At 38.1% G+C, this 25727-nt stretch overlaps 1 protein-coding gene across 1 annotated transcript in view; it reads right to left on the reverse strand.

Annotated features, from left to right (window-relative positions):
* The window catches only part of SPTLC2 (serine palmitoyltransferase long chain base subunit 2), a 72029-nt gene that overhangs the window by 41611 nt on the left and 4691 nt on the right, over positions 1-25727 (reverse strand). The window contains exons 2-8 of the mRNA XM_005520226.3: positions 19141-19335; positions 11571-11725; positions 10393-10541; positions 9938-10062; positions 5597-5690; positions 2532-2637; positions 1495-1714 (exon numbers count right to left, since the gene is read on the reverse strand). Coding sequence (XP_005520283.2) covers positions 1495-1714; positions 2532-2637; positions 5597-5690; positions 9938-10062; positions 10393-10541; positions 11571-11725; positions 19141-19335 — 1044 coding nt within the window. The remainder of the gene's footprint in view (positions 1-1494; positions 1715-2531; positions 2638-5596; positions 5691-9937; positions 10063-10392; positions 10542-11570; positions 11726-19140; positions 19336-25727) is intronic.

Here is a 25727-nt window from a genome sequence, read left to right on the forward strand (position 1 = left end):
TCCATAGGTGTTTATGGATAATGCTCAATACATGTATTTCCTCTCCAAAAAACACCAAACAAGGGAACAGGTCACAAAATCTCTCTCATTCATCTGCACAATATAAATAAAGCAGTAATTGTAATTTAAGAGTGCACAAACCCCAGCCTAATCCTTGTGCATTTCCCACTTAAACACATATCCTATTTTTCTTAGAGGGCAAAAGCAGCTCATACAGGAACAAAGGACCAACACACCTTGCATCTAGGCTGCTTGTTAACTGTAACAAAATCATGCTAAAATATTATAAACATCACTATGAATACCAGAAGAGATCCTGTCTTTTGCTACCATAAAATGAATAATGACAGCTCTGTAGCTATCACAAGCTTCAAATGTATTATAAAAACATGCAGAAGTTTTCTGTTGCTGTCTGCCTAGGGTCAGAGTTAAAGGAAAGGAAGTCGTAAAGGGACTTTGAAATAAACTAGGTAAGAAGATTTAAGGCCTCTTACCACTGAAGCAATCCCTCAATCAGTAGCTAAAAAAGTTGCAAAGGACTTTTAGCTGCTTTACCTTATGCCATGGAGTCAATCCCACTAGCTCACTACCTTTGGAAAAAAGATTTATATGACTTTTTTTTTCTGGGGAAGTTGTTGAATTAATTTTAATCTGTAGTAAACACCCTACAAGGAATATCTCCAAGTTCCATCTCCATTTGGATAGCTGAAAGTAATTATCACAATTAAGGTGTAAAAAATTATTGTCCTGGTAGGAAAATGGTAGAATTTTACCCTCCAATAGAGCTTAGAAATCTGATCTGTGAGATCAGATATTTTATGATATGAGAAAGGTGACACAAGGAATTGTTTACACCATCCCTCTGAGGATTAGAGGTTTGGCAAGGGCAACACTTTCTAGCTGTACTTTCCAAAAGAAAGAGACAGTAGATAAAACAAAAACCAAAACAAACAAACAAACGAACAACAAAAACCCCAAAACTTCAAAGAAACAAATTACAAAAACAAACAAAAACCAAAATAATCAACCAGCCAAAAAAGAAAAAAGGAAAAGTGTCTTTTCAGAAAGCAAAGTGCTTACACCCAGGGAAATCAATTCTACCAGACTAACCTAAGAGGCTTTTCCTCCAAATGGGTTGAAAATCTTAAGCTTTTGGCATTTTTCCTTCAAGTCCATTAAAAGTAACATCAAGAAAACAATTTCCTGGCTCCTAGCCCTTCCTAGAAAGATATTACATCACTACTGTACATTCAGCAAACTCAGATCATCACTGACCATGTGAGAACTACACACACAAGGTGTTACAATGTATTTTACTAAACTAGACTCCTCTGCACTGCTGACTTTCACAGTATTAGACAGCATGTAAAAGTATGAAACAAACAGACAATAGGGTACTTGAGGAATAGATTAAATTTGAAACGCTTAATGAAGAATTCCACCAGCTGCCTGAAATAGACTTTACCACCAGCCATGAGATTCCCAGCTTTTTACCTTCTTGCCCCCAATGTATCCTCCTGCAGCTCCAAAGCTTTTGGTGAATGTTCCCATCATAACATCCACATCTTCAGGATTGAGTCCAAAATACTCCACTACACCCCGGCCACTGGGACCCAGAGCACCTATACTATGAGCTTCATCAAGGTACAGATAGGATTTATACTTCTTCTTAAGGGCAATCACTTCAGGCAAACGGACTATGGATCCCTCCATACTGTTGAGAAACAGAAATTCAGTATAAGTTGATTTAATAGTTGGGACCACCTTATAGAGCCTAAATCACTAAGCTTTCATTTCTTCACTCTTTCAGTAATTACAGACACTTAAAATTTAATAGACCCATCACAGTCTGCAGAGATGCACCCCTCCTCCTTGCACTGGGGCCCAGATCTCTGCTTTCTACCTGCTCAGCATCTCTGGGATGCTGACACACAGACTGAACAGTAGCAGCAACAGGAAGTTAGGGTGCAGGAATGTGTTCAGCGATAATTCATTTATAAAATTATCTCAGTTTTACTTCCACCCTAATGTCAGTATTCTGACTTGACATTAACTTACCTGATGTTTCTAAGAACTGACTAGGCTTTTATTAGTAACACTCCAAAACACCACATTTTGTACTGAAAGTCACTAGGGTTTAAATGCCTAACACAGCTATGGCTACTGCTCCCACTCACTCTTAGCAAAAACGTAAAATCTGAGCAGTTCCATTCACACTAGCATAATCTAGTGAGCCCAGAAGGAATGGAATGGACAAGCAACTTAAGACCTCAGCTCTGATATAAATAATCTTGATTAATGAATTTCTACAAGCTAATAAGGATGTGGGAAGCATTGTGATAACACAAGGTGCAGTTACAGTTCTAGCAACAGAAAGGATGTGAGACATACACAGTGTAATTTAATGAGATGAGACTCATGAAATAACTATGAAGTGACAATATTCATAGCTTGATTTGGCAAAGAAACCCAAACACTAAGCATTTAGATCTCATGTGGAGGGTCTTAGGAATATAAAGAATAGTTTGTACCTGTATATTCCTTCCACCAAGATAAGAATTTTTTTCCAGGGCCTCCGTGTACGAGGTTGCCCATGCACAATAGCATCTTTGAGCAGCTTCTCCAGGCTTTGCATATCTGCACCAGAAATTACTGTTAAATAGTACCAAAACAGCTACTAGCTTGAACTTCGACATGACTAAAGACAGCAATACTCCAGAAAGGCACAAATTGCTCCAGCATGGAGGACAGACCATATGCAAGTCAATAAGCACAGGCTTCATCTACCTACAGGCCCATAGATGAGATTTAAGGAAATAGTTAACTGTACGGGCTGCAATGAAGAATTTCATCATTCTAAACTAAAAGCACAAGTTAGAGCACTAGGCACAAACAAAGAAAGGGGGAGGAGAGAGGAGGGGAGAGAAAAAGGAAGGTATCTCATTCTGATGAAAAGGCAATTTAGGTAGTAAGAATGTCCTTGTGGATAGAAATAGCTCAGAACAGAACAATAGAACAGAGCTAGAACACACCAAGTTCAAGGATAATAAATTAAAGATAAGTAGAAGATAGATCAAAGTGCAGGAAAAGAAGCAGGGCAAGTATACTTTTTTATTTATTTGTTTAAAATTGAAGGGATTGGAAGTGGGAAAAGGAAGCCTCTAAAAAAGGAGAAAAGGAAAAAAAAGAGAACCACCAGTGTTGGAAAGAGGACAATGTTCAGCATATCAGAAACTAGTCAGATGAAACTGTTAGTAGAAACATATTCTGAAATCTTACAAGCTTTGGTTACAAACACTTGATGTGATCCTAAGAGACCTAACTAATGTGAACAAATACATGCATGTGGAATCAGTCCTGAAAAAAAACTCAGAGGAAAGGAGTTAAGATGGGATTAGTCAAAGCATGAATCCAAGTGCTGAGCAAGACACAGGTAAACACTAGGGCGTGGAAAAGAGCACAAATTAATCATGAAAAGAGAACTGATAGACTAGGGCAGATGCAGTGGCAAGAGGAGCTTGTGAACTAGATTTAGACTAAAAACTAAATGGCAAAGTAAGTCAGTTAATGGACTGTGAAAAGACAGCTAATGTTCAAAAAGTCAGTGATGGAGAACTCAGCAGTGTAGTCCCTGTCTCCAGCAGGTCTCTCAATGAAGGAAAGGCAAGGTTAGTGTACTTAGGGAGAACAATAGAAAATAGACTTCTACTCTAATCTTTCAAGAAGGAGGGGAACATGAGTCTGAACCTAATTAAAAGGACAAATGACAGAAAAAGGCAGGAAAAAAATAAAAACATTGAACAAGGAATTTAAGGGGAATTTTTCATTCCCCCACCCTTAATTTCTAAAAATTTGAATATGAACAAAGCCATTAACATCTCAAGAAAATGACAATAAAAAGACAGCATAGAGTATAAGAAGAGTAGGACACATACAGAAATACAAACTGAACATCATCTTGACAGGCCAAGACCACTGTTTGCATTTTGCCTTGATTCTAATCTGCCATTACATTCTCTTCCACAGAAACCCACCATCTAGAATGTTTCTAGAATAGCCCACAATTACAGCAGGGCTAGTTTGTAGCCCATTCCCACAAATCATCTATTTTTTATTTAAGTCTAAGGCCCTCTCCCCACAGCCAGAACTATGTTTATCACCAATTTGAAATTCTGCAACTGGATGCAATGTTCAGAAGTATGTCCATACAAATGCAGAAGTTGAATGCAAAGCTTTTGTTACCTTGCTCAGCAACCAAAATTTATGAAGAATTAAAAAGAAAAAATAAATGTTCCAATAAACTCTACTTTTTTGTAAAACTAATTATTCAAATGATAGAAAACAAGAAAGAGTGAACACCAAAGAAACTGTAAGCACAGAAGAGAGAATCCACACTATCAAGTAGGACAAAGAAAGAAAAATAACTGCAGTCACCCAAATTTTGTTGTTACCACCACACACTTCAAAGAGAGCAAGAGTCACTGTGATCTCAGAAACTGACAGTATAAAGAGTATTAGGAGTACCTGAAGAATGAAGGTAGTTCTTACTAATAAAGGACAACTGTGGACCTAATTTTTCTGAGCCTGAGAGAGTTACAGCCTGTCAGTGGCTGATCTGTTCCCAAGGGAAAGTCTCTTGAGAGTATCTCTCGCTCAAGGACTATCTTTGTAAACAATTTCATTTTCTCAAAACAGCTCTGTACAGCTGTGGTTTTTCTCTTGTCCCACCAATAGGACAGAGAGGTGGTGGTCCCTTTACCAATCATGTTAAACCTGTACTGTAATACCCTATAAAAAGCTGAGAAGTTCAGATAATAAAGGCTTTTCTGACCATCTCATTCGGGTGCTGTGACTGAATCCACCGTTCTACTTTGTGTACAACAGCAACAGACAACCATGTGCCTCTTTCATCAAGAGTAAGAGAAGGAAATCCTAAGTAGTTTTAACCTGAAAGTTATTATAGATACGTCCTTTGGAGGAAGATGAAACTAGGAAATTTAAAAATCTGTGTATTTTGTTAATACTTAAATACTTAGAGCAAGTAATTCATTGAACTTAATCTATGCTTCATGTCCCAAAAATTCTTTTAGTACTACATTGTGCAAATTCATTACTATCTATTTTAGCTAGGACATCTACAATCATAAGCATGTTAGCATCTAGTTCTAAAATTACACGTTCCTATCCCCCAAATTGTAACCTAGACCCCTTTAAGATGGCATCATTATGTGACACACTGTTAGAATTGTCTAAGCATGCTGAGCTACTCTAGCATAGAATAAGAATAGAATAAGAAACCATGTTAAAATACCAGTGCCCCTAGACTTGCCAAAGGGATAGCACGTTCTTCTCCACATGCAGAAGATGTAGGCCAGAACAGCTTCAGGATAAAAGTGTTATTAGTTGTGACTGAACATATTAAAAAAATATGATTTGGGATGATTCAGCTTTCAGCAGCAGCAGTCTTCTGACCTTTCACATAACTCGCAACTGATTTCCTTGCATGAAATTGGATTTCCAGATATTACAAGACAGAAAACATTGTATCTGATCTACAGCATCTGCAGAAAGGCAGAGTCCACCCTCTGATACTTACTGTTGTGCTTAAAGATTCGAATAGTTGCTCCTGACAGTCTTGCTCCAAGAACTAGTGATGCATGATTCAGTTCATCACTCAGAATCAGACAGCCCTGAATTAGAAGGGGAAAGAGGAAGATATTGAAAAGGTTATGTTTCACAACCAAGCATGGAACACCTTTCAGCTCTGAAGTGGTTCAAGATCATTTAAGGAAAAAAAATAATTCTAAAATGAATGCAGCTAGTCCAGGCAAGACTTGCTAAGATCCAATTTGCAGCCTTAGTATGGCAAATAAAAATACACAACTGCTCTTAACTGATAGAGCCACTCAATTTTCACTTTTCCTGGAAGTCGTGCAGCTGAATCTGCCTGACTATCTCATGCTGTTGATGAGTACTCATCCTTCTATGGAGTCAGGTAAAACAGGGAGCAGAGCAGCTTGCCACAGTTCACTCAGCAAGGGCTGCTAAGAAACAGGACACAGAAGACCTAGGTTAAAGGCTTTATCAAAGTTGCACTATTACTTTCATTAGGAGGCTACCACTGACTAGACCATGTGTGGAGGTAATATACAAGAGACAGAAAGTGGAAAACAGAACTGCATCGTGAAATGAAGAAGTTTTCTGAAGCCATTAAACATGATATTGAATTAATCTGCTTTTTCAAAAAAAACCCAGAAGATAAATCCTTGGACAAACATTAAAACAGAATATGTATGTTTTGAGAGCAGTCATGACTACAGTTCAATAACTGATATGCTGAACATTCAATCACAGCATTATGGCTGTGGACTACAGGAATGTATTTATATTGGGGGATTAATATATAAGGGAGCAACAATATTTCTAAATAACTTTGGCCCACTCCAATTACTATACAAACATGCTGCAACTTTAGAAGTGACTTTGCTCAGTTAAAAATCTAGAAAGACCGTCAAGATTATGAAGATCTAACACTGAAACATGCTCATTCTCTAATAATGATGGAGGGAAGAATCAAGAGGCTTTCTTCTCTGCAATGGGAATTGCTAGAAAGGACTGTAAAAAGCATTGCCTTATTTATACAAGGAATTTCACAGACAACCAGAGAACTTTCACCAGAACAAAGGAAACTGCACTAGACTGTGATTCACCTAGAAACATTCTACATTCTGAGAAAGCTAGAGACTGGTTTTCCCCAGAAACTGCAACAAATGCCATGTGTTCATAGTGCTGCTACAAACATTCACATTACATGTTTCATAGACTTTGGCATATGAAGTATGGAAATTTCCAACTAGTGTTTGCTCTTCGGAACAACTATACCAGACAGAGCATGTATACATCCCAGGGCATTGCTATTAAACACTACTGTATCAAAAAAAGTGAACATAATAATCCAGTACTAGTATCCTTGAACAGCAGAAAGCAGGAAAAGTGATAGATTGAAAAAAAAAAAAAAAAAAAGAAAGAAAAAAAACAAAAAAAAAAGAGATTAATTGCCTAGGAAAAGATTGCTTACCACCACATCCTGTAAGGCTAATTGAACGCCACATTTTACTACAGAGTGCTATGTACATGAATTGTGTAACTTAGTCCTGAGCACTTAATTTTGCAACTCACCTATATATGGAAATTAATTTGCTTTCTTACAACCAAAAAAATATCCTTCAAGCATCATTGTTCTAACTCAATTGTCTAGTCTTTCTCAATCCAGATCTATGATGAAAAGCTTTGTGCTAAAGGCAGTACAGAATGGTGTTATTACCTAGTTATACTAACTACATTAATGATGCTTAATTCAAAACAGGCAAGTTTGAGGGTCTAGCTTAGCCTCAAATGGTCTAACAACTTCTGACTAAGTAACCCTCAAATTTCACATTATCTGTGGTCTAGACTTAGCATACTTGGCAGTGACTGTAGCAGGCACACAACAACTTGGCTGTGAACAGGGGACCTCTACTGCTGAAAACTGCCAGGTGCAGAAAGACCTGTTTTTAGTGATGCTTTTAGCAGTGCTGAAATACAATTTTCAGTCTACACCAACTATACCTATTTTCAGCATCTGCTTAGTAGAGGCTGCTGTTAACAAAGCATAGTGAATAAAGATCAACTAAATAATGAAGTTTTTGAATTCCCTTTTGCTGACTAATGCTGATCAAATTATGACATAGAGATGGATCTAAAATAGTCAAACTGCATATGTTTCTATTTAAAAGAGGATTCAGTAGGAACACAAACTAAGTGCTTCAGGATTCCACAGAGCAGAAAAAGAACAGGTGGTCCAGTATATGTGAGCGACTATACTCAGTAGCTTGTTTTTGGTTTTTAAACTACTTGTTTAAGTAGTAATACAGAAGCCCAGATACCATTAACTTTGAAGATATCTTGTGTTCCAAGCAGCTTTGCAGTTGAAAATGTAAGCAGAACATGCAAAAAGACACAAACAGTCATTAAAAAAAAAAACCTAAAAAAAAGCCCAAGAGTTTAATCAAGCATAAGAATGTCTGAGCTTTACTGAGGACTATCAAAGCATTGCCAAACAGGCTGTGCACACACAATTAATTGTGTAATGGGTGGTGCCAAAATTCAGGATTTGTGTGTCCTTATTTGCAGACAATGAAGAAATCAAATATGCAGTGAGAAGCAACTTCAGGCAGCCAAAAAAAACATTTAGTGAACATTCTGAACTGCAAAATGGTTCATTTGACAAGAACTCTTTTCTTCACCAGAGTACAATTTCTGTTTGGAGTATTCACCTGAGTATAAGAGCACTTGTATTGTTATGAGGCAAAAGCTTCTTACTACTTTATTTCAATGTACAAGAAACTAAGTATCCTCACGACTAACCCAGTACTGACCGCTGTATCCATTTATGACAAGAGCTGGCTTACTAAAGTGAGCCGCATAAAAACAGGTATGTTACATGCCTTGAAATTTACTGGTCAGATTCTCTCAATGGTTATAAAACCTGCTGAAGTTTAAAGGTGAAAACTCAGGATCTGAATAAGGTGGCTCAAGGGTATTCTCATGAGACATTGAAGATACACAGTGGGCTCCACACTGAAAAAAAGATTGAGTAGGTTTGCTAAGGAATGAGTAACTTGTAGTGAGAACAACCAGCAATCTACTTAAATGTATCTGATAGTGTACTGAATCTGAAAGGTGTCACAGAAATCATGAATCATTTTTCTTTGAACCTAAGACTGGAGAGATGTGGAAAGACAAAGAGCAAAAAAATGCAGGTAAAAGATATGTCAGAAGTAACATATGTTGCTCAGCTTCACAGCATTGCAGAAGTATCTGACTCCATAAAGACTAGATTTGAAGCACTGGATTTCTCTCCAGCATCAGACTGAAAAATGTTGGGTTTTTTATTATGCAAATAATTTGATAGTTAAAACTTAACAGACCAAAATAAAAGGCATATTATGTAGACAGTGCTACGTCCTTGTTACAAAAAAGAGAAAAAAATAGCATGCAGGAAGACACTGCAGCTAATCTGAAGGAGAATCACCAGGAAGAAAAGCTGCCAGGAAGAACAAGGCAGCAAATTTATGATCTGTAGATATCGCAAATGGAAGACTTACAAAGTAATCTCAGGAAGTGAAAAAATAAATAAATTAAATAAAAGGAAAATAATTCACTACACAGTGTCAAAGAATTCCAATAGATTAGCAATATTAGGTTGACAATGAATCATTTTCAAAAAAAAAAAAGACCTGTTCCAGTACTTGCACTATTTTACTCTATGGAGGAGCTAAGAGAACATGTATTTTGCATCAGTAGAGGCAAAGAAAAATTTCACCTTTATTTCATTTTCCAATAACTAAAATAGCATAGCTGGAGATACTGGACACTCAGACTAATTATCTACTGTTTTATGCAGCACATAGTAAACATCATGAGTCTTCACAGTTGACCTTATCTCCCTCAAACATCATTCTACTTCAACAAAGGAGGGATTTTCTTAGTTGTCACTCAAAGATAATAAATTCTTTATGTACCAACATACAATTCAGCTTATCTGTGCAACTGACAGAGTTGGTTCTTAGTGTCTTAAAAGCATCAAAATACCTCCAGCCAACCAGTCTGTTAATCAGCCACCATTTCACACACCAAGAAGTAGCCTGAGGAAGTAAGCCTTAACATGCTAAGCTTTCTCCCAGAGAAAGTTCTGGGCTGCTACTTGTCCCATGGATGCTGTTTCCCAAAGAGATTTTTGCAATGGTTAGAGATGCATACTGTGACCTACAGTTTCCATAGAGAATATCTGCAGGGGCTTCCACTGAGGAAAAACAAAAGCAAACAAGTAGCTTTTAGAAAAATTAACCACCAGAATCTTTGTTAGGTGGCCTTCTGTCCATGACTTAAGCCATACCTTGCCAACTAAAGCAGGAATGTTCATAGAGTTGGTTGCAAATCCCATTCCATATGCCATTGCAGATTCCACCCCTAGGAACCTGGCAACTAGCTTTTCCAGCTCCTCATGCTTGTCCAAGTTTCCTGTACATAAAACAAATGGGAAATCTGAGTAAGGAGAAGCTTTCACTATTGCTAAATTCTACAAAGAGCATTTCCACCAACCAAACTGTGCTTTATTTAAAGGCCCATAAGAGAACACTGAAAAAACCCATTTATGAAAACATAAGTAAGACAACTGCTGTGCAATGTAAACTAAATCCAGGAATTCAATTTGTCTTCATTAAAGTAAAAGCTGCTTTATCAGTTAAGACTAAAGTTCAATGCTGAAACAATTAATGTTTCAAAGACCTGTAATCAGATACAGACTTTGAAATACACATTCAGGAAACATACTATCATCCTCCAACTTACCCATCTCCTGCCTAGTGCTGCACACCCCAGCTCCATACTGGGACAGAACTTTAGCAGCTGCTTCTTGGCAAGCCCCAGTCTTCTGTGCAAACCCAAGGTAGTTGTAAGAACCCATATTTATGATGTCTTTTATTACTCTCCCTGTGTATCTGCATTTTAAAAACAGCACAAGTTAGGACACCCAAAATTAAAAAAATTATCTACACCAGAAGATTATTATTTCACTTTCCTAGACTAGACACTGAAATGTTAGAACTCAATAGAACCATTAAATTATTTCAGCAGTGCCTCTCACCATCAAACTGCAACAATCAGTGAAAAAGATTCTCTCCCTATCTTACAATCTCAAATCAATTCCCAGAAAAGTTTACATTTACAGGTGAATTTGCTATCACACATAAAATTGCTTGAGGCTTCACAAACTATCTGTTGCTCTGACACATTTCTCCCTCTATCCCAGAAACATACAACTTTTCTTTCAATTACAAAATAACATCTCTAGATCAATTAACTTGGCAGCCCCTCAAGCGGGATATCCTCTAACCACAGAAAGGAAACACATCTGGCACTTCTGTGCTAACAATACGTGACAACAAGAATAAGAAGCTTAGCAGAAAAAAAATAATTCTTTTGCCCTTGAAAGCCAAGAAGAGACACAACCAGTTTCACCAAGGACTGTGCTGCAAACCTCTTCACATCAAAAATGTGTCTGACTTGATATGTCATTTCCAATTTGTAAAAATCCTTTATTGTATTTCTCATTTTGTTTCTACGGATTACTTCAGTTCTGACTCAAAACAATCATGTTAAATTCAGTTCAGGCAGCAGCATTTATTTCAAGTGGCAGAACTACTTCTAAATCAACACAAAGTCACAAGCAGCAGTGCAGCCCAAAGTATCCACACCAAGTTCTTGTCATCACGCACAAAGGTATTAATTTTATTACAGGTGTATACCCAGGAAATCTTAATACAAAAGATCATATACAAATCATCACCTTGGGGCCTAAATGCATTTCAAAAGAGCAAAATTCATTGATTCAAGCTGCAAGAAAGCTCAAACTTTCATAACAAAGCTCACAATTCACTGTTCCTTTAACCTCACAGCCTGCAACTTGCTCTTAGAGACCGTATATTTCAAGACAGGTTTTGGGAGTGTTTTCTTCAATTTTGACTCACGTGAATGTCCAGTTATAGTCATGGGAAACTCTCTCCATCATGTCCACTTTGGCCCCTGGCACACTACAGATTGGACGGTTCCAGCTGTCCCGAATGCGCATGTAGAGGTTTCTGTTGTAGAAATTTTCAAAGTCCTGGTACAATGGGACAAAGTCCTGAAACACATCAAAAGCACTCAAAGTAAAAGGAAAATATATATGACAATAAAATTACACTAAGAGGAATAATTATTTTCTGTCATTCTGGTGTAATGAAAAACTCAAGAAAACACAAAACCTAAAATAACTCCATTAAATTCTGGGCACATAATCTTTGCAGGAGAGGTATAGCCAGCCTTTGAGTCAAGCAGAGCAAGGGAACATGCAATGCCTTTTTGGCACCAAACAATATGCACTGCTGTACTGAGCACACAGACTTTGAAAACTAAGGTGCTCTACCATATTCTATTCTGTGCATAAGAAATGCATTTAATATAGCACCACTAGCATTATTTTACATTACCATTACATTTTACCATTACATTACATTACAACCTTCCACAATTTTTTGTTTTCAATAGAAGCTAATAAGCTACATTATGGTACCTCTCTTCTGCACAGCTTGAAGTCCCACATGATTTTTATGAATGAGCCTTTCCTGAATTTTAGCTTCCCTTCCAATGTTTTCCAGGAAAACTAAGTGACTGACTTGAATGGATAACACAAGAATGTCATACTAACTGTGGAAGCAAGGACATCTGAGCACTCAAGAACATTTTTTTCTTGCTCCACAGTCACAAGATTTCCTTTTTACTATTTAATTATGAAAGTTTGACATTTAGTAGAGATAAGAATGCACAATTCATTGTTGGAAAAGTAAAAAAAAGCACCTTTTTAATCATGTACAGAAGGAAAAGTAGCATTTATTATGAAGGTAAGAGCCAGCAGAGCATTTCTTCCTGTTTTTCACAAGAAAAATGCAAATACTGTGACAGGAATTTTATTTTTGGTGACAGTATGAGAAAGGCAGAGTATCTCACCAAGTCCTATAGTGTCAGACATTTGTACCTCTGAAGCAAGGCTGGGAGCGTTTATGGCAGATTTTTAATAAAAACACACACAAGCACTTAGAAGCTCTTACTTACAATGCTTGCCTGCAAGAGGCGTACTTTTTTCATTACCCTTCTTTTTTAATGATTTAACAACTTTGTCCTTGCAGTTTGGAGTAGAGGAACATTTAGGTTCACACCTTTGCATCCTCCTTCCGGCAGCTGCACAGAAAAGACCAAGCCCAAAAATGCCAATTGCTAAGCAGATACAGTTGCACCTAAACCAATTTCTGATTTGCTTCCACCAAAAAGGCAGAAAGATATTAATTTCCATCATTTCAGCTATGGAAAAACAACCCAAATTTAGCTGGCAATTACTATTTCAGAGAATCACAAATATGTCCTTTCTCAAAGACAGACAGTTGGAGTAGAATTTCTAGGTCCTAAGATGCACAGAAGGGCAATTAATTCTTCCATGTTCCCATCCCAACTCATGACACAAGATCAAAATAATTGTTTCAAACGCTCAGCTATGTTACTTGTAGAGTGGTGGGGGACACGAGATCAAAAAGAAACCTTGGCACATTAGAAGAGCAATACTTCAGATACTTGTTAAATCTAATTATAATCTTCTGACATGCTTCTAAGTACTTTCAATTCCTCTTAACCATCTACACACAAGAGTTCAGCTTTGCAATAGTTATCTAAGCACACCAACTGTGTGAGCAGAGAAACAACTGACATTTTAGCCAAGGCTCATGGCTAGGAGGGGGAGGCTGGAAATGAATCATTATACCAACTCAAGCAGGTATGCCTGGGTTGATACAGCCCAATCCCACTTCAGATCACTCATGAGATGAGCTTTCTTTTGAAACCCAAGCTGACAAAGCCAGAACAGTAACAAGCTCAACTGGTGAGATAAGAACAATCACCCACAACAGGTTGGCACCACCAGTATATGTAACATAAGCATTATCTTAAAAGCCAGCATTAGAACAAAGTTTAAAGTTACTGTGAAGTAGAGAAGTTCTCTTAACCTACTGGATTATGATAAAGAAAAGATATTTTAAAAGTCCACAAGAATTCAAGGGATAAATTATGGGTAAGGAAATTAGGGTTTAATATGGGACACTAGCTTTAGTATTTCAGAGTATCAATTTGTAGGATTATAGTAAAGGGCATTAAGTGTAGGTATCAGCATACTGTCAACTCCTTTGTTATCTATACATGTACCACTCCCTCCAACCCACCCTCAGATAGGTCTCATGAGAAAGTTCCTTGGAAGAGGACAAGCAGGAAGTGTTATTTTGGCATAATGCAAAAATGGATTGTCTATTTCCTCAGTGATCCTAACCCCACTGAGGGGTTCTCATGAGCCATGCATCTGAGAACTAAAAAAAACAAAGGGTAAGGATATTATGCCTTTATAAACTGATACGGACTTTTGGAGTTTCAGAGCCCTCTTTTGGAGGGCATACGGGAGCAGATGGTCTGCTGGTTGGTTTGAGGGTTGGTTTGTTTGTTCACCTCCATCCTTCTGCAGTGGGGCATTCCAGATGAAGAATAGATAATACAACAAAAAGACCACTTGAATTTCTCAGGCTAATTTAGTATTTTCAATCTTCAAATACAAAAAAAAAATCTTCAATTCCAATCCTCAATCATAAAACCCAACAAAAAACAAAACAAAACAAAAAACACCAAAAACAAACAAACAAAAAAAAAACACCTGGGGAGGAAAGGACAAATGAACTCTATCAATCCATACTTTTCACCCTGTGGGTGTTCACCCAGAGGGCACTGGAAGAGGCTCCCAAGGGGAAGTAGTCACAGCACCAAGCCTGACAGAGATCAAGAAGTTTGGAAACCCTCTCAGGTGCATGGTGAGACTCTTTGGGATATCCTGTGCAGACCTAAGAGCTGGACTTCCATGTCCTTGTGGGTGCCTTACAACTTAGCATATTCCATGATTTCAAATTTTTGATACATGCAACCACAGCACTCTGCTGCAACAGCACCCTAGAGCTTGAAGCAACCACTATTACTTAAACAGCCTTCAGATCTGGTTATTTTTCTATCAGGTTGTCATCTTACTTCAGATCCAATGCTCTTCCTAGCTGTTACGGTCCCTAAGAATATGAGTCTGAGATGAAACAGTTTCATTCAGAGGAGAAATATTCTAGGAGCTGCTTCTTCGAGCAATCTTCTGAGTAAAAAGAGTCAAACTGCAACAGTGGACCCAAAAGAGGGAGCAAAAGCAGTAAGTTCTTTCATTTATGGAGCTAAAAAAAATCCTCAACAGCTTTATTCCTGTCAATTTCAGCCTAGAACACAGTCCCTATTAATGGGGGAATGCTTAATTAAAAAAAACGAAGTACTAGTGGTGTCCTAGAAGAAAAGCATATCAATTTCATTGAAAAGCAAAGCCAATGAAGGGAAGAATAAAATTCTCCCTTGGGGTGCAATATCTTAGCATAGGTGATTTGGGAATCCATTATTTCATCATACTCCAAATTAATATTGCAACAAGTGAAGGTCATAATGAGAGCTTTGTAGCCCTTAGCCCAGGGCACAGGGACATGCAAATACAGTGATTATGCTACTTTTAGAGCCAAGTTTTCACAGCATTGCACCTAAGCTAACAAATGGTGCCATGAGCACCAGCAGGGTTTATCTGCAACTCGCATAATATGCTCTCTGATAACACATAACTGACTCTGAACAGAGCAACAAATTTCAGGCTTCTAAAACGAAGCAGAAAGACTAGTTTCATCTCGCTGTTACGTGAGTCAAGGAAAGTGGAGCAATAACTGTGGGTAGCCTTTGTATCATCAGGAGGCCTCTGATGAGCTACACAGATGCTAAGACATCAAACAAACGATTCCAGTTTACTGCCCCTGAAATACTCCTACAGCTGGACTCCTGTGAACATTTGTTTGAAAACCCTGGATGCTAGAAACAAACTCTATCTGGGCAAGCTACAGATCACGAAGCAGTATATTAGAGAGTTAGCAGCCCCATTTAAAGTCACTCCCAAACACAAAACATGTAAGGTAATCAACAGGCAAATCAGACTGGAGGAAAGGTAAAAGTGATTTTCATCCAGCCTGTAAAATCCTGGAAGCATTTTGCATATTTAACTGTATTGTATGACAGCACATTAAATTGAGTATGCATAAATTGATCCCAGGGTAATTGAGAATTGTTAATCTTACCATTTACCCATGCCTAAAACAGACCAGTAATGCTTCAGAGAGGATGTGCTGCACAACACTGGTCTCCAGGAAAAGCTCAGCTGGATATATTTTAAACAAAGCCAAAACCCATGAAACTATTTCCTGGAAGTCAGTACTAGCAAAGTCTGTCCCTTTTCACCCTTTTGTGTTTCAAGAGAGAGTGACCATTAGGTTTTTCTGGAATCATTCATATCAATGCATGGCTCTAATAAATTCCAAGGAATTTACCTGCCATCAGAAACAGTTAGAATTCAAAGCTGTTCAAAGTCCTGCTCTGCTCTTTAAATTAGTTTGGTCATCTCCAATTTTCAAGTTATGATGCAGTATAAGACTATACTATTAAATGACAATATAAGGAAGGACTTACTCTACTGAAATAAACTACCCTCTATAACACAGAAAAACTGAGTCTTTTCCTTATGTTTGTTTTTAATACTATTTTGGACCTAAGTTTATGTTAAGCTTTTAAATGTAATCACCTTCAGAAACAAACCACAGAAAATCCACATACTTCAATTCTGTGATTTTCAGAAAAGGTTCATTCAGCCCTTTACAAAATACTTCCTCACACTATGTAATTTTATAATTTTTCACCTATGCAATTACAAACCATTTCAAAAAGGTAATGCTAATCATTTTGCTTGATGCTTTAGAAAATTATAAAAACCTGGTTGGCTCTTCAGAATTTCAATAAAAAAAAATTCAATAATAAAAATGTTACCACACAGAGGAAAGATTTCCACAAATCTGCCAGAAAGTACCCCAGTGTAAGCACAGGGGTCCTCTGATTAGCATGTATTAATAATAATAAAAAGGTGAGTTTTGAGCCTTTTCTGCACACTAGTACCTGCATTCCCTTACCAAAAGGTGACTGAGCTGTCATCCAGCAGAGAGACTCAAATATTGGGGAAAATAATTTCAAAACAAGTAATTGAGCACACACCTCCACCTCCTACACCAAAATAACCCCTAGCTCCCACATGCTAGACATGCTGCAATGTGCTCTCATCAATTCATTTGCAAGCAAACAAAGCTTACAGCAGCAAAGGGTGAGGATAAGTACTGCATGTTCCAGACCTCACGTGATCACTTTTGTATTTGTCTGATATCAGAAGCAGCTATGACAATCTAAGTGCTAGAGACGTGATTTGGGGAAGTACACTAGGCTGAGATTTCTCCAATGTCAAAACTTCTTTAAACAGGATTTCCTATTTTCATTCTTACGCAATATTCACTGGCACTTCTTATTAGCTCCATCCACAGACATCCTACATAGAAAACAAAACCAGAATACGTGCATCTCATCATGGAAGCCGTAACCAACACAGAAACTGAGAGTTTCAATTCAGCAGTCCAGAAGGACATTTAGTTGTTAAGCAAATGTCTTTCAGGGTAAGACACAATGCTGAGTGAATTATAAAAAAATTCAAGGCTACATTTCTTTTAGGACTAGGATAATCTGTTCCTAACAACCTCTGTGCTTCAAGGTCCTCCTGTGGTAACCTTTACTGAGAGCCTAATACCAATAATGTGTTACTATCATAACTATGTGAATTAGACCTATTGCCCCCTTTTTTACACTCAATCATGTAAGAGTCATGACTGCTCCCACAGAAAAGGGCTGCTGTAAGCAGTTTTTACACACTGATAACAGGACAAACCTTTCAGAACTGTGCAACAGAAATGTAACAATTACAGTATAGAATAACTGCACCAACACTTCAGTTACTCCTTTATAATCCTCAACACCATGAATACATACCAATATTTAAACTTTTATTCTAATGTCTTGGTAGTTTTTGGCAACTGTTTTGACTGCTCTCTGATGTATCAACTTCTATTTTACACACAGAAAAATACAACATTATGTCATGCTCTCAAATGTCATAAACCAAAGTAGCTCAAAAGACATTAATGAACACACCAAGTTTCAAGTTGAGATTTAACCAGCATTCTTTAATCAGATATTTTAACTATTAAAAGGGATCCAAGATTTTTACTTTCATATTCTAAAAGTCAGTTTTGGCAATAGTTTAAACTCCTGTACTTTTAACCAATATGAAATGCCTTTTACTCATTTAACTCCTGTAAGAATGCTTCTGTTTTGGAATTTAGTGCCCTACTATGAATCTGTTTAATTCTACCTCAATGTTGACAGAAAGAAGCTACTGTGAGGTAATTTTAGGCACTGGTCCAAAACTAATCTACTGTAAAAAGATGTGCACTTTACTGCAGTGCTGTCTCCAAAAAAAGTCTCCAAAGGAGCCTCCCTTTTTTAGTACCTCCCTGCCACCCTTGATTATTTGTTTGCCTTACTGAGATGTCCTTTCTGCCCCTCCCTATTTCCTGCTAGCCAACTGCTTGTGTGGCTGCACAGAGAACCAGAAACCAGCAACTGAAAAAGGAACTCCCTTAACATTTTATAAGCCACTCTGGCTCTCCAAAGCAGTTGAGAAAAACAAATCAGAGAACCCAAATCAGCAAGAGAAAGACCTTTGGAGAAAGCTCACTGGTAGTCACACTCTTCTAAGAGGGCTCACATTTACAGTTAGCAAGAAAATAGTTTGTGAACTTCATGTTTCAAAGTAGCTTCCTAAAAACAATTAACTCCTGTGGGGAATAAAGATCTCTAATTTTTCTAAAATTATCTACAAGTATTGAAAATGAGAATTATCCATTCAAGGCTAACTGCTGAAGCAGGCAATACCTTTCACCTGGTAACAGAAGCTTTTGTGAATAGGTCTTAATATGAATTCTTTCTAATCATTATCAGTGAACCACAAGTCAGTACCTCGAATTACTCACCAGCTCACCTGCTGGTGTTCTGGACTCCAAAAGAATTTAAAGTTACATAGCTTGTGCTCTGGATCTGACCCACAAGTTTCTCTTCGCAATTGCTTCAGATGAAGAGAATTAATAACATTTCTAAACCAAAACTAAGCCACCAGATCAGCATCAGAAAGCCTCCCACTGGTGTCCAGCTAAAACCAGAGCCTTTCTTGAGGTCCTGATGCTGGAACATGCAGTCTCTTCTTGCCCAAACCCTTGTTTCTGCAGCTGGGGAATCTTTCAGTACACTGATATAATTGTTGATGCAGCTTTGCACTGAGACAGATGAGGAAACTACTCTGAGGAAAAAACTCAAAAAGAACATTATTTTTTTACAACACAGCAGTACTTTCATAGTATTTGGGGCATCCAAAAGACAAGGAAAACAGCATAAAACTTGGAACTCCACTTCTCCCCAAAGAAACAATCAAGGCTCAGCCACATCATTTCCCACCAAACATTATTTCCCAGCGGTTACCTTCTGTTCTTCTCTTTCTGTTGCATTTTGACACTTCTCAATCTTCCACTGCCGCATGAAATCTCGCAGATATCCAAAGAGAGTGAGAACACCATAGCCTACATAGGTCAGCACAGCAACCAGCATTGGTGTTTCTTCAAAAGCTTCATTGAAAGGCCTTTTGTATAATCCTCCATTGTGTACAATATGATTTATCTATAGTACAAATGTAAAGAGAGGCAGTTGAGGTATTAATTGAAGAAAAGGCAGACAGACATTTCAGAGTAGTCCCCAGCCCTGTGGTCAGTTACAGGCTCTGCATCCCCTACCACTCTGCAAAAACTGCTTCTAGCTAAGTTCAGCCATTACTGATAAATACTGCCAGCCTCCATATATGAAGTTGCCAAGTTGCTGATATAACCCAAGTAACAGTTACCAATCTATGGCAGTTTAATCTAACATCTCATTAAAACTATTCAGTTTGCAAAGCTACACATAGAGCATTGCTTACATCTAGGCAAACCAAAATGGAAAGAGTGCCTTCACCAAGAGGGCACAAATAACAGAACAGTGATGCATCCCAGAGAAAAACAAAATAGAAAATAAGAGTTTTATTGATCTAAACAATATATTCTCAGACTTGGAAGCCTATATAACAAAACAATCATAATCCATGTGCCTCTATAGCTGTTAGCCTAAAGATGCAGACATAAACACTGTACTCATCCATGAGGCGGACATGACACCACAGACAAAAAAGTCATTGTATATAGAGTCTCAACACAGCATATGTGTCAGCATACAGAACAAAGCATGGCTTTCTGCATAAAATCCATGCTAAAATTCATCTTGCTACTTCCATGTCATCTGAAGGTAGGAGATTTACTAGCTGCCTAGTGCATACAACTGGTCTATCTCAAGTACAGTTACTGGAATACACAATATTTGCGACTATTACAGAAAAACTCCAGAAGGCAAGTGCTCGCACAGCATTAACACTGGGGGGAAAGACCATGGCTTTAACTAGACTACTTTTTCAAACTGTTAAGTTAAAGATCAGATGTCATAAGTCAATGAACAAAAACATAGAAATCTAGCCATTAGATGCAAATTGTTATCTGCATGGCTAAGTTACAGAATGGCTGCATGATAATAAAATAGCTACATATGAAAGAACACTCTACAAAACATAAACCCCCTCTGTGTAGCATCAAATATATATATACATATATATAAAAAATGTATTCCTTACAATGTACAAATCAAAGAAACCTCAACAACAAGGAAAGAGACTGAACCTAAATTCATCAAAAAAAGGCAATGGCAAATAATTCCTGAAGGGTGTGGGTCAGCAGACAGTTATAAATAAATAGACAGAATAAAACCAGTTATTCACCTATGTCACTCATATTATCATATGGGAAAGTAAGGTAGAATCCTACTAATCTCGACAACAGTTGATGAATCAAAAAGGCACACATACTTGCTGGCAGCACCACACACTGAGTTATTCGGAAAGTGATACCTGCTCATCTCAGGTGCTGGAGCAAGTCTGTATTTCAAGTCTGCAGAAATACAGAAGCAAGGATCTGTTCTTAGGGATACAATTATGCTACAGCTATGCAGTCACCAAGTATAAACCACAACGGCACCTTCCCTCCTGATAGTCATTTCTATCTCTTCCCTTCTGCTGACACAGTTTTCAGCAATGCAAATCTTGATTTGGTCACCATAGTTGTGAGGACTTTAGAATAGGTATAAGTATGGAAACAAATAGCAAAGACAGCTCTTTTAGCAGCAGCACTTAAAGCCAGATGCAGGTAACTAACTTGCAGTGCTTTGAGGCCAGGTTTAATACTGCAGTATTATTTTAAGAACATACTGCATACAGTGGTGGCCATGGACTTGCTTACCTCATTGCAGCTAAAGTGCTGGCAATTTAAGGCCTTAATGCAGGCCAAAGGTTCACGCACTGTTCTCTTCATGAACAACGCCATCCAAAGAAACTGTGCCAGCCCCACTCACTCCTGCTTTGAACCATCTGCACCAGCCTCCAGCTTGTACAACTAAATCTGATTATCAGTATAGCATCCCTTCAACACTGAACCGATCCATGTTGAAAATTTAATCGTTTGCAGAAGGTTATTCATTAGACCGCAATAGTCTTTACAGCACCGCTCCACAAAGGTACTTGATGGAGCTCAGCAAACAAGAGGCAGCAGCTTTTGGAGAGAGAGGAGAGGCAGAAGTACCATGACAGTCGCAGAATCAGTGAGCCAACCCTGCAAAGGAAAAACCATGAGAGCCACATCTTCTCTATTACTCTCAGGATTCCTTAGCTCTATCACTATGGCTCCTGTAGGCAAAACTATAGAATTTTGTTGCACCTAGATACAAGAAAGATCATGCACCAAAGCTCTGACCACCACAGTTTCACAGCTTGGGGAATTAGAAGTTGAAGTTTGCATCCTCACATTGTCAGATCAGGCTGTGAATAGCAGCTGTTCAGGAGCAGGCACACTACATACCTGCCATCAGTGCCTGCCTACCAGCAGCTGATTTGAGGATAAGCAGACAGAAAACTGGTAGCAACTACTTCACAAATTACCTAGTACTGAATAACTAGAGATCATATCAAAGCTTCTAATGTCTTCCCCAGGCAACTGGAAGTTCATCTGGAAGAGATGAAAGGCTACATCCTAAGATAATGGATCCAAGGTTACCAAACACCAAAAAGTAGTTACTGAAGAAAAAACAACTAAGAGACCCAAATCTATATGCAAACTTTGTAAGAATAAAAACATACCAATTTTTTTCCAGGTCTTTGTAGGTGCCTGTGCTTGTGACAAATGCTAAAACTAAAAAAGCTATTGAATATGGTCAATCCCAATATTTCACTAAGAAAGGCTGTTTTAGGAATACCTGTATTGATTCAACCCATACTCCAATCAATTTCACCTCTCAGCATTCTTCCACCAATGTGCTAATACATCCTTAAATTTGCATGTCAGCTACCACATCAGCTGACAAACTTGTGTTACCCTAGCTGAATCAAAATTTAAAGAAAAAACTGAATGCAGTTCCACAAACTCTTCATGAAGCATATGACTGTAAAAAAACTCTAGAATTTGACTACAGAAGAGACATTTGTAGTCACATTAAATACAAGCTTATTTGTTTTTCTAAGAATGCCTTATAAATCCATATATTCGCCTTCAAATGAAGGCTTATATGCTGCAAGCTCCAAAGCTGCTACAAAACAACACAAATTTTAGTTCCAGAAACCAAATGGGTACAGTTCTATGCTTAATTTCCTTTTATCACGAGGAGAAAAAAGGCGTGGAAGTTTAAGACTTTTATGATTTTAATAAGCCTTATGCTCATAAAGTGAGCCATGACCTTTGAAGTAGAATATACGGCATATCCAAGTGCAAAGTCAGAGCTCATTTAAATGCATGGTTCAAAAGAAGTATGTGTATGCTCACCTACATGCCTCTTTCCTGTACTGTGCAGAGTACATGTATGCAGAAGAGCACCATCACATTAAGGAACTCAACTGCAGGAGAGTCAGAGAGCACAACTCAGCTGGTTACAGAAGGCAGCAAAGAACCAGCCACAGGTAATGCCTGTGTTGGGGCAAACTCTTGGGAAAACAAATCACATGGAACAGTATTGTAGCAGTTACTGAGCAGCAGCCACGTCACACAACTACTGCCAGAAAGGACTCCACAGGTCTAAGCAAAACACATCAGAGTCTGATGATAATCACAGAATCTACTGAGTTGGACCCACAAGGACCATCGAGTCCAACTCCTGGCCCGGCCCTGCACTGCACAACCCTGAGAGTCACACCATCTGTTTGAGGCAGTTGTAGCTTCTTGAACTCTGTCAAGCTTGGTGCTGCAACCACTTCCCTGGGACATTGTTCCAGTGCCTGACCACCCATTAGGTGAAGAACCTTTTTCTAATATTCAACTAAACCTGCCCCAGAACAGCTTCACGCCTTTCCCTTGGGCCCTGTCACTGGTCACACGATTGAAAAGATCAGTGCCTGCCCCTACCCCTCCCATCAGGAGGAAGCTGTAACTGCTATGAGGTGTGCTCTCTGTCTCCTCCAGGCTGAACAGACCAAGTGACCTCAGTGACTCTTCATAAAGCTTTCCTTCTAGGTTCTTCACCACTTCTGTAGCCCTCCTTTGGATGCTTTCTACATCCTTTGAGTGAGAAGACAAAAGCCATGCACAAACACGGGAGCATTTGCAGATGCTACTGTAGACAACACGCAGGATTGACCACAGGACTCTGGGTACACACCTTGCATTGCAGGCATGTACTTTAGGGAGAGAAGATGCTAAAAGTGCAATTCACGCTGCACACAGTATGAGAGCAGTACAGGGTAACTGCTTATTGCTGCTGCCCTGGGAAAGATCCAGCACTCTGTATTAGAGAGACCATTTCAGTTCATGCTGACAAGAACCACAAATTCAGACGAACCTGGCAGATTTTATGTAAACACATTAAAAAGATTATTTATGCTGGAGGACAACTTTGCTAAATTCTTATTAAAATTTAGTAGCTTCTCACTGCCACATACCACACATGCTGCAGAAATTTTACTAACAGGTTTGCAGCTTCTATTTTTAGAAACACAATGTGAAAGACTGCATCCATGAGTGTGCCTCCGTATGCAAAAGTGGCCACATTTACTACAAAGGATTGAGGAAATCAGCACTACAGAAACCACAGCAGTGAGAATTCCATGAAGGCAGCTGCTCTAAACTGTTAGGTATTCTGTGGTAATTTTACTGTCACCTCTAGCCCTTTTCCTTGCACTGCTTTGCTTAGAATTCAAATCTCAAAGACTGTTGCACGGGTAAAAAGACCAAGTACTTACTACCAAAATTAGAACTAACTGGTTTGAATCACATTTTAAGCTTTAAAAAAACCCCACAGGACATAAACTTGTTTTATACAACAGACATCAAGAGTATATTCCTAATTACAGATTTGTTCTTCCTGACAGGTATTATCAAATATTGCAACTAGTTACTCACAACAAATTTCACAGTCCTTGTTTAAGATGCATTTACCACATGTACAAAAACAGCGTAAATCTTCATAATGTTTAAAAGTTGTTTGGGTTCCTCCCTGCCCCCCATTAGCAAGTAAAGGATGCAGTTAAACCTGGAGTTTTTTGCTTGCTACATACAGGCGACAATTTGAATTCTACTGAGAATATACTATTCTTCTGACACTGTACCTTAAATTACCTTAAACCTTACATGTAACTTTACCTATTATGTTCAGTAGATTTCAGGCATATGGAATACTAAATATGATTTACAATAAAGATTTCCAACGACATAACAGGTCTGCAGTGCTTCCCTAACACATCAATCTCTAGGCTCTCAGATACCTTTGAAAGCATTTCCTGATGTATTTTAGAATCTACTCTCATTTTTACAGACATTAAACCTAAACCTATCTATTTCATAGACATTAAACCCCACTACTTCCTAAATTTTCCAACTCCTGCTTTCTCAACCATAAGTATTCCTCAAAACTATAATTCTGAATTAAAAACAGTTCTTTCTCTAGGATTCATTTCTTAATCATGGCCGAACAAAAAACTGGAAACCTCACTGAAGATGGGCCAATGTTTTACATTCCATCAAGAGAAACTGATTTCAATAGATAACTCAGAAAAAGCTTTTGTCCCCCAAACAAATTGAAAATTGTTTTCTAATGAAATTTAGAAAAAGCATTGTTTTTGTTGTACAATTAAGACAGAAAAATACAACATATCTCTCAAGTAGACAGAAAAAAAAAAAACCCAAACTTGAATACGTTGTATACTTCTATACATTTATAACAATTTCTTAGAGCATTTAAGGTTTATCACCAGCTAAATTTGAAACGGCAGTCCAAATATAATCTATATATTTTAACACTTCACCCAACTAATTTCTCAGCACATATTCAAATCTAAGGGAAGTCCATCATATCAGCAGCTAACATGGGCGTTTGCTTTTATACCAGCACAGACACACAAATTCTCAACAAGTACAACACTGGCACTACACCTACTTATATAATATGATGGCCTCAAACATTCATTTAGCCAGGGAAAATGCTGAGTAGCTATTCATTCCACAAAGGCTTACAGTCATTTATAACTGAATTTGGTACTAGAAAAAGACTGTTGTGCACAGCTACACTTCTTAAAAAATAAAAGTTTTGTCAATTAAAATATCTGAACAAGGTTGCAGTCTTTTTTAGATCAGACAACTTTCTCCTCACTTCAGCTTTGTGTTACTGACACAATAAACACAGTCAATCATAAAACCAAGCAAGAGCCAGAAAGTAGTAATTCCTTTCCTCAGAGTACCTACTATGAGCCCTAAGGCACACATTTTCACAGGGTTTTGGGGATTAAATGTTAATGTCTAAACCTGGACAAACTCTCCTGCAGTCCGTGACTTCATCTAAGCACGGAATAACCAGGGTTGGAAAGGTCTTCCATTGTGTCCAAGGTCCAAGTCAACAGGTTGCCAAGGGCCCCGTTCAAGAGTCTTGAACTTCTTGAACTCCTCCATGGTTGGAGATTC

Source organism: Pseudopodoces humilis, chromosome 7 (genome assembly GCF_049639895.1).
Source record: "Pseudopodoces humilis isolate 2021_Gansu_Grassland_sample_001 chromosome 7, ASM4963989v1, whole genome shotgun sequence".
Classification (NCBI taxonomy): domain Eukaryota; kingdom Metazoa; phylum Chordata; class Aves; order Passeriformes; family Paridae; genus Pseudopodoces; species Pseudopodoces humilis.